General features: G+C 42.4%; 1 protein-coding gene across 1 annotated transcript in view; it reads right to left on the bottom strand.

The window, feature by feature from the left end:
- Positions 1–10900: 10900 nt before the first annotated feature.
- LOC129524600 (histone-lysine N-methyltransferase 2C-like) overlaps positions 10901–18419 on the bottom strand; it is a 37324-nt gene continuing 29805 nt past the window's right edge. The window contains 2 exon segments of the mRNA XM_063696945.1: positions 10901–11418; positions 17482–17600. Of these exon segments, the coding sequence (XP_063553015.1) occupies positions 10901–11418; positions 17482–17600 (637 nt within the window).

Below are 18419 nucleotides of genomic sequence, written 5' to 3'. Positions count from 1 at the left end.
ATGGTTAAAAGCAAAGAGTACACATTTAAGTAGAGAGGTTGGAAAAGGAGCACAAGGCAAAGTCTATGGAGTAATAAGGAAGCAAAACATAAGGAGGTAAGCATAAGTCACTGAACTGGAGAAGAAAAAACCGTGGAGAAGATTAACAAAACAAAAGTGTGTCTCTTTGAAAAGATTACTACAATAGACCTGTGGCAATAATAATCAAGAACAAACAGAGTGAATATCCAAATAAAATGTACAAGAAGGGAGCATAACTAGAACACAACTAAATTTTTTTAAAATAAGATTATTCAATTATATGCTAATAAATGTGAAAACTTAGATGGAATGGAAAAATTCCTAGACGAATATAAAACACTAACATTAGTGCAAGAAAATATATTTATATAGAAATAGAATACTCAAGTAACAAAGAAATCAACCTAGTATTTAAAGCCCTTCCCTCTCCCAAACACCACAGGGCCCACATAGGTATTTTTCAAAATTTTTTAGAATATTGACATACTTACTACAAAATCTATGTCAACATATAAAGGCTCCATTAATAACTTAACTAATCATGCTAATAAAAAAAGGTGTAGGGATGCCATAAGTATCAATGGAGCAAAATATTGAGCTCAGAGATAAACCTATGTAGATATATGTCACTGACGATGATTACATAAACAAGGAAAAAGGATGAATTGTTTCATAGATGGTATTTGGAAAATCAGCCTACCATTGGGAGAAAAATGAAACCAAATCCCTACCTAACACCATATTGAAGGGTAGACTCTAAGTAGATTAAAGCATTAAATGTGTAAATTAAAACTATGAGGATTAGAAATTACCTTTGTAGACTGAAAGTGGGAAAATTTCAAACTTCAAAAGTAAAATAATAAGGCAAAAAGTTCTGTCATGAAGAGAATGAAAAACAACAATGCCAAAGCTAACAGGCAGATGACGGATTAGAGAACATAACTTCAATGTCTCAAACTGACATGAAGGATGATTTGAATACATAAAGCGATAGTCCAAACTTTTGAATGGGATTCCATGCATCTGAGTCTGTTTAATAAGGGATACCTGAGGCTGGGTAATTTATAAAGAAAAGAGGTTTATTTGGCTCACAGTTGTGTGCTGCACAAGAAGCCTGATGCCAACATCTGCTTCTGAGGCTGCTCCCATTTATGGTGGAAGATGAAGGGGAACTGACACGTGCAGAGATCAAATGGCAAGATGGGAATCAAGGTGCGGGAAGCCGCTGGTCTCTTTTTAAACCACCAGCTCTTGCAAGAACTAATAGAGTGAGTACTCACTCACCCTCACTCCAAGGGAGGGAATTAATCTATTCATCTTCCAAACACCTTCCATTAGGCCCCACCACCGACATTGGGGATCAAATTTCAACATGCAGTTTGGGGGTACAAACCTCCAAACAATAGCACCATGTTTTTAATGTTACTAAAAAGAGTGAATCATTGCTATATTGTTTACAAATGTAACATAATCACTTTGAAAATTAAACATAATTTTAAAAGAAATTTGATTAACTTATTCTAAAATATAAAATATTCAAAAACAGCACACGTAAATTAACAAGACAAAGATAGGAACACTAGTGGAAAAACGGGCTAAGTTCATGAATGGACCATTACAGAAGAAATCCCAAATGCTATAAGAACATAAAATGATGCTCAAATTCATAAGTTATCACATAAATTCAAAGTAAAACATAATGCAATATGTTATGACCTATTAGATTGATTATATAAATTAGAAAGTTTGATAATGTCAAGTGTTGTTGTGAATGTGTATGTGTAGGAACCATCATGCACTGTTCATGAGATGCAGACTGGTATAACCATTGTGAGAGCAATAGGCAGTATTCAGTAAAATTCAAAATATGCAATCCCATGGCCCATCAAGTCCTGTTTCATATTCCTACAGAAATACTCAAACAGGTCTATAGGGGTCTGGCATAAGGATAATCATTTAGCGGCACTCTTTGTGAAGGCAAATGGTAGGAAGCAATATATGTGTTCCTCACTAGGGGATGCATGCATGCTGTGCAATTTTTCATACCAGTTAAAAGCAACAACAAAAGGTATGCACAAGAAGAATAATCTTATGTTACTAAGCAGAAAACTAACAAAATGAGATACAACTTAATACCATTTAAGTAAATTTAAAAACATATAGGCAAAACAATAATACGTAGTTTACAGAACACATATAAATGTATATACTGTGTATTAAACATTAAAATTGTTGCATATGTGCATATATCTGTATATGTCAATATGTATAACTGTACTCTCATCTATATATTAAAAAGGCCTACAAGTAGCAATGAGCCAATGGCAATCAGCATACCAAATGCAAAATATTGATTGGTTTCTAAAGGGCATGAGGTTCTTTGGGTAAATGGCTGATTCCAGGGCTGGGGAAATGCTCAAAAAGTGATGGGAACATGTCAAGTCAAAAGGACACAGGGGCTAGCTTTTAGGGAGTCCCACTGGCCAAATATGGGACCATTTAAAGATCAAAATAAATAATGACAGAAAGGATTGTAATTCATTGAAATAATGTAAGAATTTATAAGTTCATAGTAATAGTGAACAAATAGGGGTAGGAATAGCTCTCCTTATAATAGAATGATACTTATTAAACACAGAAAAACTACTTTTTTTAAAAAGAAATCACCATTTTGTAATGATCACAGTTACAACTGATTCACATAAAAATCAATGAATGCTAAAACTAGGGCATGAAAGTTTTATGTGGAACAGGATACTGAACATTGAAGATAGTTTTAACATAGACTAAAGTATGTCCCCCCAACGTGGATATTAATTATAAACTGAATAATATTTACTTGTCAGCGAATAAATCTGGCAATACCTCTCAACCACAATAGAGATATGAACCATAAAACAGTGTAATATTCAATAGAGGAGTTACTTAATCTGAAAGTGGTATTCAAATCCCTCATCTATCCTTTAAAAGGCCATGAAATTATTTCCTGTCATCTCATATAAAAGATGTTGTAATATTCTAAGAGCTTGCATTTAGGTTGTCTCTGAAAAGAGTCTGATGAATAACTTGACAATAAGAAAGTGAATGCTGAGATTTTAGAGTGAACAGACATTTTAATCTCACAGTCTACTTTATGTTAACTCACCCCTCTCACATTTCAAAAATATCTAAAAGTAGCTGTTAGACATTCTATTAAGTCCTCCTGGTGAAAATGGAAATGTTTGGATATTCGATCTTTGCATCATCTTCCTATATCCCACTTTTAAACATTTTTGGCATTGAAACTTATTCTTCAAATGAACTTTCAGATATCACACATGCTTAGTAAACTTCAAATCTGCAAGTGGTGAATAGATAATCTGCACAGGAAACACTTTTTTTTTTTGAGACAGAGTTTTGCTCTGTCATCGAGGCTGCAGTTCAGCGGTGCTGTCTCAGCTCACTGCAACCTCTGCTTCCCGGATTCAAGTGATCCTTCTGCCTCAGCCTCCTGAGTAGCTGGGACTACAGGCATGCACCACCATGCCCAGCTAATTTTTGTATTTTTAGTAGAGACGCGGTTCTACCATATTGGCCAGGCTGGTCTTGAACTCCTGACCTCGTGGTCCACCTGCCTCAGCCTCCCAAAGTGCTGGGATTACAGGCTTGAGCCACCATGCCCAGCCAGAAAACACTTTTGACAAACACACCAGCATTTCCTTTTGTAGAATCCTTGGGCCATATTAAGGGTATTGTTAAGCTGCCATCTCATAAAGTGTACAGAATAAAACACTAATTTGGGGAGACGTTAAAAGGGAATAGTAACAACAGCAGCAGCGCTTGTTTTATTTAAATGTGGAAAATTAATTCAAAATATAAAAAGTATTTTGGTGACTATATTGGTAATCTTACGATAAGAAATAACTTTCTGAGTATAACAAACAGCATCGGTTATAAAAGTACCAATTATATTTGAACACATGAAGCTTATTATAAAGCTCTATGTAAGGTTGCTGCATTTTACTTCAAACATCAAATGCAAAAATCTATTAGAGATTTGCCACATGGAGCGGTGATATGACCAATTTATTTGAACAACAAAATTCCTTGAATCTAAAAGATATGATAAATATGACTTAGCTTACTTAAGACCCAACTTTTTAGAAAGAATTTTAGAATCAGTGTCCAGGAAACTATTTTCCCATGAATAATTCTGAGACTGAATTTCACAAACCTGAATTCCTCCCATCTCCAATATATATTATGACATCACCTTTCATTGTTGACTCCAGCACAGATTTCTGATGTCAATTCATTGGAGTCAGTTCAAAGGATTGAAAGGTAAATAGTAAGAAACAACATAAATGCATACACGACTTTTTTTTTTTTTGGTTCAAATTGGCTATGATTGCGCTACAAATTACAATGTGTTGTCCTTAAAAATTCTCATGTAAATCTGTTATTTGGCACCTGGTACTTGATTTTTCTCTAGAAACAAGTCTCTATGTGTTGGTAATAAAAATTGTTTAGGACTCTCAAAAAAGTTTAATGAATCAAGATTTAAATACAATTCTTTATTACTGAACCTGATCATCATGTGTGGCAGCAAATTTAACTTAAATTTCCTTCAAATTCATGTCCCATTTGTAGTCACACATTATTCTTGCCCATTTTGATTTCCTAATTATCAAGTCCCTCCACCACCTTCATGCTCTTCATGAGTCACAGATATCTTTGCTTCTCCTCAAATAGGATCAAGTGACTAAACCTGAGGCAGGGGCTCCATCCAATGTGATGATGGCTTTGAGTTTGGGGCACCAGCTCTGAAGGGTGAGGGACAGATACAGGGTCTCTTAGCTCCTTTCTTTATGCTGAGGGCTCCTCTGCTGCCTGTCCAATGCTACCACCTTCTTTCTCCAAGTAGGATTCTCTACTCTCTTGCATCACTCTTGAGAGAGTCTCATACACAGGCATTCTGATAGTTTCCTAAGGTTTTGTTTGCTAATTACTTAGAGTCACAAACAATCTTTGAGTACCAAGCATCCCTCTTCTGACCTGATCTTATTTTTTCCACTCTGGTTCAAAAACAATGTTACCAAAGATGCTTAAAGTCTCTGATAGAAAGCTGTTATTGCCATTGGTGCTCCCAGTGTTTTTCACCACTTAGATCAGTCAACTCACCCATTGTGGTCATAGTTGTCAGAGCATACAGTAGAATCTGGTAGTGAATCCATAACTCTACCAAAGAGTAAAAAGCACATACAAAAAATAAAGTCAGATATTTTGGAAGGCAATGAGGATGTTAATGTCAACAGTATTTCAGGACACAAAAAATAAAATCGGAGGAATTTTGACAAGAACTAAAGAAACAATTTCAGGATACAGCACTAGTACTTCTGAGACTGTGTGTGTGTGTGTGTGAGAGAGAGAGAGGACACAGAAAAAAGAAAGAAAATGTAAGAATAATGAATGTTTCTATATCAATGGCTAGTTCCCGGTCATCCTTGGTAGGAAATAAACAAGTAGATAAGTCAAGCATAGCCTTAATTATGTTTAAAACATTTTGTGAACTTAAAGTGGACTATGTGTTTACAATGATTTTGTTTTCTTTTTGTCTGGATTCATTTTCTTAAAGTTATATGGCTATGTTTTACAATATCAAGACTTCCTAGCACCGAAACCCCTGGCTTGGCTAATTTAATCTCTCTGCTACTTCATTTCCTCATCTGTAAGTTAAGACACATGCAAAATACACTCCACATCTGTCAACTTCATAAAACCATGCTGAATATTCAGCATTTTGCCAATATTGGTTTTTAGACAACCTGCTCTCTACACCATATATTATACCATAAAAATCAGTATGTGGCAATATAAACTGATACACATTTTTAGTTTCAAATACACAAACATTCTCATCAAGGTAATACACTCCCAAGACTCAAGAATTAATGCTCTTTGCCACAATTTTCTAACTTTTCAAACATTTAAATAAGTTTAAGAAACTGATCACATACATTTTTTTGCTGCTGATAACAACTGGGATTCTCTAAGAGTGTGCTGAGGTTTCTTAACCTATTTGACCACAGAACCTCTTTCTCACAGTGGAAATGTGTGAGAAACACATTTTGGAAACAATATATTAAATGGTACCTTTTTATGTCTTTAAGAAAAGTTCCCCTACACAAACTAATTTTGGACTCTGATCAATAGCTCCAGCCTTTAAGCACAGATAGACACTAATATTGTGCTAGTCTTTCAGCCTGTGAGGAAAGGAGTGCCAGAGTTCAAATTATCGCATCTCATTAGCCTGGTCTGAGGGCCATGAGGTGAACCTTTCAAGTTCTAAGTGGGTGTTCTCATGTCCTTGAATGGCTCCTGGAAATTCATCCAGGTCTCAGGAAAAACAATACCTTTTACAAAAAGAAAGGCATCTATAGGCATCCGCTACTTTTCAGCAGGATGAATAATTGGATTGTCTATGCAGAATACACTAATAAATCATAACAGGGGAAAATGTTCAAAACACCAAAAAGGTAAGAATTTGAGTTTCTGACATAAGCAGCCTTATTAAATGATTACTGGATTTTTCAGACATCCTCTACTGAGCAAGAGAACTGGAAGACACTCAAATTACTCCAGATTCAGGTGACAAGCCAGGATTGCTAAGCAAGTTCCTTGGGAAACTAATCTCCAAAAAGGGCACGAGACATCCATAGATGTTACCTGAATTCCTTTCAGGGAGAGTACTGCATGAAGTCTGAAATAATACTTTGATAAGCTGCTTTGGGGCACAGAATGACTTCCCTCATGGGACATGAATAAGTAACTAGCTAAATTGCCCTCTAAGGAAGGTGAGAATTGCAAACTGTCCTAAACTGAAGTGGTCATGCAGAATTCTTAAATGCTTTTTGGTAGATAGGAGCAACCACAGAAGTTTGAGTTAGCTGAAGGTTAGCTACATCTTTATAATCATGCTACCAGGTTATAATGAAAAGTAGGTCTCCGACCAAATCTGCCACACATACAGATATTCATTTAACAAAACATTCAGTAGCAAGCAGACACAGTACACAAGCTTCTGTAAGCTTTCCGCACTTTAGGTGCTCCAAGCATGAAAGCTTCATTCTCAACAGATTTCTAATGTTTCAGAGGCCAAAATCTTCCTAAACCTTCCTGGAGATAGGACCATATGAGGATCAAGCCTTGGGTGTCGTCTCTAAATATACACTACAGGCCACCCTCATACACCTTTATCCTGTTTATGCAAGGATGGGCTGTCTCCAAAACACGTTAGTTGATTAACAGATCTTAAAATGTCATATAATTGTAACATCCATCATGCTGCTTTGTAAGCCATCAATTTCACTAATAAAAACCCATTTGTGACCTTTACTGTAATTATTAACAGTGTTTCAGGTGTTAATTGAGATGGGACCACTGAAGCCCTTTTGGTGGCCATCTCTGTGGAGTGGCTTCCTGAGCTGAACACTAGCTCACCATCCTTGAACAGAGCATCCAACATTACGGCAACCAGCTGCCCCTGTAGGAAAGATTAAAGTGACCAGTATATGCATATTATCACACTGCCTAAAATGTCATAGAATGAGGCTTGGTTTGTTTTTTAAATTTTTTCTATTTCTATTATTTTTCTATCGAATTATTTTCCTATTTTTATTTGCTGGGTCACAGACAACAGCAAATTCCATACCTTTGGAGTTATACCAGCTCAACTGCCATAGGAGTAGAAATATCAAAGCTCTCAGTCTACCACCTTGTGCTCCAGAGATGTGGCCCAAGCACATCTTTGGACGTGAACTGGGGCAACCCAAGGCAGAGCTGGATTTCTGGGAGCTTCTCCCTGTAAGCCCTGGACATGCTTACCTATAGACCAGACTGCTTCCAGAGCCACTGCCGGTCAGAAGAGCCTGGGGTGTGTTCAGCTGCTAGAATAACACAAGTTTGAGGTCTTGTGTCGTCGGTCCAACATTCTCTAAGAGGGAGAAATTTAATCAAGATCCTGTTAGCAGTTTTCTCTCTTGTTGCCTTTCAAGATTATGGCTTTTCCTTTTTTCATTTTTTAGTTCCCAAAACCAAGCTTGTTAAATCAAATCTTGACCCAATTCCTGGCAAGTAACAAGGTTATTGCTATTTGGCCTTACACCCACGGGTTGTCCCCCAGTACCGTGAGGGTAAGGGGACTCTGTAAGGTCCCTGGGAGGGGAAAGGAATGTCAATTAGTGGTCCCCCCCCCCGCTGGGTATAAGCAAACTTTCCTGTCTATGGGCCGCAGAGACCACCATCTAGTCCCCCCGCCAAAACTTTACATGATTTTAATTCTCCTGATGAAGATGAGAGGACAACAGCCAACAGAGAGGGCAGAGGATGGGATGGGACTCCCTTGCTTAGAGACCTCACCTCTAGGTCTTTACCTCCTATTGAGAATAAGTCAGTTCTGTAATAAGAACTCTGTGTCCACAGCAACCCCAAACAGAATCCTAGCGCTCTTGTGATTCTTGTAGAGTGGGGAATAGAACGAGCTTGGCCCAAGACTGCAGACACTTAAAAACATACTGTTCTTTGAGAATGGCAATCATTAAAAAGTCAGGAAACAACAGGTGCTGGAGAGGATGTGGAGAAATAGGAACACTTTTACACTGTTGGTGGGACTGTAAACTAGTTCAACCACGGTGGAAGTCAGTGTGGCGATTCCTCAGAGATCTAGAACTAGAAATACCATTTGACCCAGCCATCCCGTTACTGGGTATATACCCAAAGGACTATAAATCATGCTGCTATACAGACACATGCACACGTATGTTTACTGCGGCACTATTCACAATAGCAAAGACTTGGAACCAACCCAAATGTCCAACAATGATAGACTGGATTAAGAAAATGTGGCACATATACACCATGGAATACTATGCAGCCATAAAAAATGATGAGTTCATGTCCTTTGTAGGGACATGGATGAAATTGGAAATCATTCTCAGTAAACTATCGCAAGAACGAAAAACCAAACACTGCATATTCTCACTCATAGGTGGGAACTGAACAATGAGAACACATGGACCCAGGAAGGGGAACATCACACTCTGGGGACTGTTGTGGGGTGGGGGGAGGGGGGAGGGATAGCATTGGGAGATATACCTAATGCTAGATGAGGAGTTAGTGGGTGCAGCGCACCAGCATGTCACATGTGTACATATGTAACTAACCTGCACATTGTGCACATGTACCCTAAAACTTAAAGTATAATAAAAAAAAATACTGTTCTGCCATACATACAGATACTCATTAAAGATGAGGGAGAAGGGCATGGGGTGGGGGAGAATGTACCGAAACCAAAGACCACAGGATAATAACCTCAGAGCAGAGACTATCTCTCCAGTTATTTTTTCTTTTGTATGTAATGGAGAGGATTCTTATTATTTACTCTGATAAAGAAGTTTACATCAAGTGTTCAGCTTCCTTTGTGGGTTACAGAGAATAACCAGAGGGCTCAGTTATGCTCTCTGAATAACTATGTTTGCTTAGTGTTTTCTAGACAATATTAAATTTCACTAAAATAGACAAGGTTGATAGGACTTGGGGGGATAACTCATTGACTCAAGCTATCATTTTATAGGATTGTGAGAAAACAAATAGATGTACATTTAAAATACACTCATATTCTCGCTAGAAGAGAGGATTTTGAATATTCTTACATCAAAGACATGGTAAATGTTTAAGGCAATGGATATGCTAATTACCATGATTTGATCATTATGCAATGTAAAATGTACTGAAACATCACATTGTACCTCATAAATATGTCCAATTTATTATGTGTGAATTAAAATTTTGAGTATAAGAAAAAATAAACTTCAATTATAAGAAAACAACCCAACTTTTAAAAAATGGGCAAAATATGTGAACAGATACTTCACTAATAGAGATATGCAACTGGCAAATAAGCAAATGAAAAACTGGTCATCATCACTAGCTATTAGAGAAATGCAGATTAAAACTACAATAAGAAGCAATGCTGCCAGTCCAGACGCATTGTTTTGACCATTTCCAACTTGCCCCGGCCCTTCCCGGGGTATCGCTGGGGACCCTACGCCGACGGCCCCCCTCCGCCCGCGCCCCAAGGGCCAACTGGGCAAATTGGGAGACCCGCCCCGCGGGGCGACCCAACTTTTCGGAACAGACCCCCACCGCCCACCACCGCAGACCCCCGGACCCCCGCTCCCAGCGGAGATTCAGGGAACCCCGCACCCCAAGCCCTTCTAAATCGTGCAGTGTGAGTGTGACGGCCAAGAGCGGATGCAGCCCGGGATCGCCCGCACCTTCCCGTGGGCGGAAGCGCAGGAGCCGGCTTGGGAGGCCGCGCCCTAGAGGAGCGGCTAGAAAGCTGACACGGGGAACTGAGGTCAGCCTGGGGAGGGGACAAGACAACGAGAGCCGGGCGCCTCGGGGGCGGCGCGGGAGCCTCCGCAGGACCGGGCGGGCGCCCCGGCTGGCGCAGGCGGGGGGCGCGCCCCCTTTACCTGCGGCTCCGGCTCCTCGGCCATTTCCTCATGCGGCGGCGGCCAGGACTGAGCTGACACCACACAGGCGGGCCGGGTTTGAATGAGGAGGAGCGGGCGCGGAGAGGAGGTGGCGGGGAGGGCGGAGGGAGGGAGGTAGGCGTCGCGGAGTTTTTCTCGGCCTTTTGTGCGGACACCTCTCGGATTCCGCGCCCGCACCCGGCCCCCAAAAAGACACGGGGAGCAGCGGGCGAGGGGTGCAGCCATCCGCCGAGGCGCCTAGTGCCTTCGCGCCTCCAAGACCCCCGCCCTAACAAAAAAGGAGCGTCCCTCACCCCTACCCCCGCCCGGAGGATTTAGGGCCTGGGCTCACCTCGGGCGCGGAGCTAAGTGTAGGCGCCAGGGGTCCCTAGAGCCGCCGGGGCGCAGCGAGTCCGGCGCTGGGTGACCGTTGGGTCAGAAAGTGTTGAGGTAGCAGCTGTTGCGCCCTCCCTTGGCCCCACCGCTCGGAGGCGCCCCGCCCCCTGCCTTGAACGGCCGCCCGGCCCCGCCCCAGCGCCCACGTGACTAGCATAGGCGCGCCCCCGCTCCGCCCGCCGCCGCAGACTCCGCCTCCGGGACGCGAGCGAGCGGCGAGCGCGCGCACTACCAGTTCTTGCTCGGCGACTCCTGCGCACGCGCGCGCCGTGCCACCCTCCCCGCACCCCGTGTCCCGCACCCCTCCTCCCGCCATCCGGCTTAACCTGGCGGGCGCGCGCCGCGGCAGTAGCCGTGACAGGTACCCGGCGGGGGGGTGGGGTTGGCCCGCGAGGGTGTGCGCAGGCACAGACCCGGGTCCTGTCCCCGCCGCCCCCTCCTCTGCAAGGTGTGCCTGGGCGAGGGGAGGGGCCCGCGGCCCGAACCCCTGGGTCACCCCCGAATTACAAACAAAAACCTTAAAGCCATTGCTCGCGGGTTAGAAGGCAGCTGTGCGTGCTCAGGAAAAGAAGCCACGCACAAGAGACCGCACGCGGCGTGGATACAGTGACACGAAACACCCAAAATCTCTTTTGAAAGGGAAACCAGGCACAGTGGCTCATGCTTATAATCCCAGCACTTTCGGGGGCCAAGGCGCTCACCTAAACCCGAGAGTTCAAGACCAGCCTGGGCAATACGGCGAAACCCTGTCTCTAAGAAAAATATAAAAATTAGCTAGGCATAGGGCTGGGCACGGTGGCTCACGCCTGTAATCCCAGCACTTTGGAGGCCGAGGCGGGCGGATCACGATGTCAGGAGTTCCAGACCATCCTGGCTAACACAGTGAAACCTTGTCTCTACTAAAAATACAAAAAAAAATTAGCCGGGCGTGGTGGCAGGTGCCTGTAGTCCTAGCTACTTGGGAGGTTGAGGCAGGAGAATGGCATGAATCAGGGAGCGGAGGCTGCAGTGAGCCGAGATTACACCACTGCACTCCAGCCTGGGGGACAGAGTGAGACTCCGTCTCAAAAAAAAAAAAAAAATTAGCTGGGCATGGTGGCTGGCACCCATGGTCCCAGCTACTCAGGAGGCTGAGGTGGAAGGATCTCTTGATCCCGAGGAGGTCAAGGCTGCAGTGAGCCAAGATGGCATCACCGCACTCCAGCCTGGGCCACAGACCCTGTCTCAAAAAAAAAAGAGAAAGTGGGGAAGAAAATGTAATACAAATTAATATACCAACAGCAATTAGTGAGTACTTCTTCCATGGAGCTGGGAGAGAGAATAAATGTTTGTAAAATTAAAATGTTCTACGCTAGAAATCAACTTTCCTTCTATGCTTTCTTTACTTCACCCCTTATAGCTACTTAGTAAATCTCACAAATCCTATCCTTCTAATCTCTCTGAAATGTATGTACCCGTTCCTTTCTATTCTCACCACCCATGTTTCTTTGTTTCCTTCTGGCCTGTGTAATAATCTCATAATCGCACCTCCTGTACCTGCCTTCTTTCTAGTCCAGAATACGTTTTCCTAAATTCCACCAATAACCATCCTGCTACTGCTTTGTGTGAAATTCTCCAAAAAAAATTTTACTTTTCCAAAATAAGTCAGGCTCCCTCTCTTAGGATACAAAACCACACCATGGCCCCAGCCAATCTTTCAGCCTGATTCACTCAGTATATATTTATTGACCTCTCCTTTCTCCCAAGCACTTGGCTAGATAGTAATTAAAGAGTGCGGCACAAAACAAATTGGATTCCTCCCCTCATGGAGCTTGTATTTTAACAGGAAGCACAGACATTAAATAAATTAAAACACAAAAAAATAGACAAGCATATAATTACAGTATGTATCCTAGAGAAATATCACTCATGCAGAAGGCATACACAAGGATGCAGCACTGTTTCCAATAGTGAAAAGCTAGAAACAACCTACATGTTCTCCAAAAGAAAATTGCCACATAAACTATACCATATCCAAATTATCCAAATTTTAGAGTATAGACAACAGGTTGGGCGCGGTGGATCACGAGGTCAGGAGTTCAAGACCAGCCTGGCCAACATGGTGAAACCCCGTCTCCTCTAAAAATACAAAAAAATCAGCTGGGCGCTGTGGCAGGCGCCTGTAATCCCAGCTACTGAGGGGACTGAGGCAGGAGAATCGCTTGAACCCTAGAGGCAGAGGTTGCAGTGAGCCAAGATCGTGCCACTGCACTCTAGCCTGGGTGACAGAGCAAGACTCCTCTCAGAAAAAAAAAAAAAATAGAATATAGACAACAGGCCAGATGCAGTGGCTCATACCTGTAATCTCAGTACTTTGGGAGGCAGAGGTGGTCTGATCACCTGAGGTCAGGCGTTTGAGACCAGCCTGGCCAACATGGCGAAACCCCGTCTCTACTAAAAATACAAAAATTAGCCGCGCGTAGTGGCGTGCGCCTGTAATCCCAGCTACTTGGGAGGCTGAGGCAGGAGAATCACTTGAACCCAGCAGGCAGAGGTTTCAGTGAGCCGAGATCGTGCCACTGGGCAACAGAGCAAGACTTCCTCTCAAAAAAAAATACACACTGTGAATAAAATGTTTACTAGTTCCATATCCTGCTTTTGGATAAACATTTGATACACCATTCTATACTTACTCCTCTCTTTGCTCTATTCTGAATGCCTGCCCCCCTCCCCGCCACCCAATCCCCCAACGTATATGCCATATATATAAACATCAACCTGTAACCACCCTAATCGGCCCCAAGGTCACTCAAAATGCCACCTCCTTCAGTTACTCTCTCCTTTGTTCAATGCCTCCTTTATAACACTGTCTGCATTATGCCCAGCCCTGGGTATGTTATTTCTCTTACCACCTGAATAGTGGGGAGGCTCTTCCAAGGGAAGACCAGTTTCCTCCATGCTGTGGAACGGTCAACACACAGTAGGTGCTCCAATATTTAGCTGTTCCAATATGTAGCTGTTCTGTGCTCCTTGGGTTTTTGTTTGTTTGTTTGTTTGTTTGAGACAATGTCTCACTCTGTCGCCCAGGCTGGAGTGCAGTGGCGTGATCTCAGCTCACTGCAACCTCTGGGGTTCAAGTGATTCTCCTGCCTGAGCCTCCTGAGTAGCTGAGATTACAGGCGTGCACCAGCACACCTGGCTGATATTTGAATTTTTAGTAGAGATGGGGTTTCACCATTTTGGTCTCCAACTCCTGACCTCAAGTGATCTGCCCGCCTCCCAAAGTGCTGAGATTGATTACAGGTGTGAGCCACTGCTCCTGGCCTCCCTAGATTCTTTTTTTTTTTTTTTTTGAGACAGTTTTTCACTCTTGTTGCCCAGGCTGGAGTGCAATGGCGCAATCTTGGCTCACTGCGACATCTGCCTCCCCAGTTCAAGCAATTCTCCTGCCTCAGCCTCCCTAGTAGCTAGGATTACAGGCACCTGCCACCACACCCAGCTGAATTTTTGTATTTTTAGTAGAGACGGGGTTTCACTATGTTGGCCAGGCTGGGCTCGAACTCAGGTGATGCACCCGCCTCAGCCTCCCAAAGTGCTAGGATTACTGGCATGACACACCTCACCCGGCTCCTGGATTCTTTAATACACTCGTTTTTTTTTCCTCTTTCATGTGACATGTACCTAATAAGCACCCACTATGTACACCAGGCATTGTTCTATGTGCTGGAGATGCCGCAGGGAACCAAATAGATCAAAATGCCTATCCTCATGGAGTTAACATTTGATATTATAGTGTGTTAGATATTATAATAAGTACTATGGAGAGAAATACAAGGGGCAAAGGGGCTACAGAGTGGAGGGGTGGTGAGGGAAATGTTAAACAGATTGGCCCTGAAAGGCTTCATCATAGACACATCTAAATAAAGATCTGAAGGGGGTGACAGTGGCAGCCACAAGGAGTTCTAGGGGAAGAGCATTCCAGGTTCAGGGACAGGCAAGCGAAGTCCTTGAAGCAAAGTGCACCCAGTGTTTCAAAGAACAGCAAGGAGGCCAGCATGGCATTGTGGCTGGCATGGAGACAAGCCAGGAAATTAGGATAGGGATGGTGCATCTTGATTGCACGGATCTTTCTGGCCATGGTAAAGATTTTGAATTTCATTCTGAATGGTCCTGAGAGCTCTGAATAATCCGAGCAAAATGGCCGGGCTCGGTTAGTAAGTGGGTTCACACAATCAAGAGCACTCCTAAAATAGTAACACAGGGGCTCTCTCCTTTGCTGAAATCACTCAGATATTTAAATGTATCTCTATTTCAGGTTACTTCTACAACCATAACAGTAATAATAATAATAGTAAGAAGAGGGCTGAGCGCAGTGGCTGGCTCATGCTTGTAATCCAAGCACCTTGGGAGGCCAAGGCCGGCAGATTGCTTGAGTCCAAGAGTTCGAGACCAGCCTGGACAACATGGCGAAACCCTGTCTCTACAAAATACAAAAATTATTACAAAATTAGCCAGGAATGGTGGCAGGCACCTGTAATCCCAGCTACTCAAGAGTCTGAGGCAGGAGATCACTTGAACCCAGGAGGCGGAGGTTACAATGAGCCAAGATCATGCCATTGCACTCCAGCCTGGGCAAAAAGAGTGAAACTGTCTTAAATGAAATGAAATGAAATGAAATGAAATGAAATGAAATAAAATAAAATAAAAATTTGGCGGGCTTGGTGGCATGCGCCTTTAATCCCAGCTACTCAGGAGGCTGAGATGGGAAGATAATTTGAGCCCAAGGGGTTGAGGCTGCAGTGAGCAGTGTTAGTGCCACTGCACTCCAGCCTGGCCGACAGTCTCAAAAAATAAAATAAATAAAATAAGAAGAACAGGGAGGAGAAGAGGAGGGATAAGAAGGGGAAAAACAGGCCAGGCTCGGTGGGAAGCCAGCACTTTGGGAGGCAGAGGCAGGAGGATCACATTAGGTCAGGAATTCCAGACTAGCCTGGCCAACATGGTGAAACCCTGTCTCTACTAAAAGTACAAAAATTAGCCGGGCATGGTGGTACGTGTCTGTAATCCCAGCTACTTGGGAGACTGAGGCAGGAGAATCGCTTGAACCCCGGAGGCAGAAGTTGCAGTAAGCAGAGATGGAGCCACTGCACTCCAGCCTGGGCAACAGAGACTCTGCCTCAAAATAATAATAATAATAAAAGGGGAAAAACAAAATGATTTACTGCACCCCCACTATGTACCACTCTCAGATCCAAAGCTGATTTATATTATGGTGTTACTTAGTTCTCCTGATAACCTTCATGCTTAAATCCATTTGCAGATGAGGAAACTGGGGCCTGATGTTAACTTTCTGACTTAATTCTCTTACTTGAAGATCTACAACTAGAAGAAAGTGGGATTCTAGCCCAGATCCAATGCCAAAAGCCATGCTGACTCATACCATTCTTTTCTGTCTTAAGTGGTTGACCTTGGCCTTAGGAAAACAGAATAATAACAATCACTGATTGGGCATTGACTCTGGGGCAAGCACGCCATCCTCCATTTTGAGATCCCCCAGCAGAGTTGGAATCCAAGTCTCCCAGAATACAAAGTGGCACCTAGGAGCAGTGACCCCCACAGCAGGTCAGGGCTGAGCTCTTGAAAATGGCTCTCTGGGTTCAAATCAAAACTCGATTCCCCAGCTGTGCCACCTTGGGGCTTCCTTTGAACTCTCTTTGACTCCATTTTCCCCATTTTACAGATGGGGATAACAGAACTCCCTAACGGCTGGGCGCAGTGGCTCCCGTTTGTAATCCCAGCACTTTGGGAGGCTGAGGCAGGAGGATCGCTTGAGCACAGGAGTTCTAGGCCAGCCTGGGCAACAAAGTGAGACCCTGTCTTTGCAAAAAGCCTAAAAATTAGCTAGGCATGGTGGTTGTGTGCCTGTGGTCTCCAGCTACATCAGAGGCTGAGGACAGGAGAATTGCCTGAGCTCAGGAGTGCAAGGCTGCAGTGACCCAAGATTGTGCCACTGCACGCCAACCTGGGTGACATAGTGAGACCCTAAGATAGACAGATAGATAGATAGATAGATAGATAGATAGATAGATAGATAGATAGATACATACATACATACATACATACATAGATAAAAATTGAGGTGCACTGTCACTTGAGAATTTCAAATTATGTGATAAGTATCTAAAGCAGTCAAAGAAAGGCTTTGGAGATGACCAGAAAGTACCTTATGTAACTAAGTTATTAAGTCCCTAAACCATTTATATTTAAATATAGAAAATATATTTAATAACTTGATACAGGAAAAAAGAGCTTGTCAAAAAATCTCAAAAGAATAAAGTCTATTGGATTTAAACCATTTCCTTATAAAACCTGATTGCTGTATTACAGATATGAACTCTATATGCACTCAAATCCTTTCATCAATAAAAGGCAATAAGACTCTTATTGAGTAACAATAAGAGGCAATAAGGTTCTTATTGACTGTAACATTATTTAGGATAGTTCTTTCCAATAGAAATATCAGGATCAAGGGGTTACATAAAAAAAAAAAAATTTTAAGTCAGTACTATACCATCATCTCTGCAAGGTAACTGCTCAGAAACAGAGCCTGAGGAATCTTTTCTGATCACAGATCTTTTGGTTTTCCCTTGCCCAGTTCGACTTCTTTGCCACACCATAAATCCACCAATACTTATCCAAAAAAGAAATTGGGTAAACTGATAAATAATTTCTCCCTACGTTTCCACAGTACACAGGCTAAAAATGCTTTATCTTGAATAGTAAGTCATTTTCCAAAATTAAATCTGTGCTAGTCTAAATAAATAACCTGAGTTTTAGGTAAAATAGAAGTTAAAAACAACAACAACAACAAAAAAAAGGCAAAGCCACTGTTATCACTTATCAAACAGAATACAAAAAGACCTGTGTGCACTTCCTCTTCTAAACAGTGTCAGTGTAAATATCAAACACTAAATTACGCTGGCTTATCTATTTGACAAATATTAGTGTCTCATACATCACATAACAGTCATGCACTGCATAATGATGTTGGTAAACAAAGGGCTGCATGTTAAGGCAGTGGTCCCATAAGATTATAATGGAGCTGAAAAATTCCCACCACATACAGACATCACCATAGTTATAACACCGTAGCACAATTACTTTATTTTTTAAAATGAATTTAGCGTACCATACAGCCTAAGTGTGTAGTAAGCTATACCATCTAGGTTTGTGGAAGTGCACTCTATGATGTTCACACAAGGATGAAAATGCCTAATGATGTATTTCTCTGAACTTAAGTGATGGATGACTGTGTCTGTATATTAACCGGCTAACTGGTACATTAGCTGGAGGACAGAAGACACAAACTACCTAGATGACACAAATATTCTTTGACTGATATGATTTCATGGGGAACGGTGTCTGGTACTCCAACGTATGAGGGCATTTATACATGGGACACATAGAGCCCTGTGGTTAAGAGCATGGAATCTGGAGTCAGACTATGTA

This window comes from Gorilla gorilla, chromosome 13 (genome assembly GCF_029281585.2).
Source record: "Gorilla gorilla gorilla isolate KB3781 chromosome 13, NHGRI_mGorGor1-v2.1_pri, whole genome shotgun sequence".
Lineage (NCBI taxonomy): Eukaryota > Metazoa > Chordata > Mammalia > Primates > Hominidae > Gorilla > Gorilla gorilla.
The sequence above is the reverse complement of the archived record's forward strand: the minus strand, read 5'-3'. Positions and strand labels throughout refer to the sequence as shown.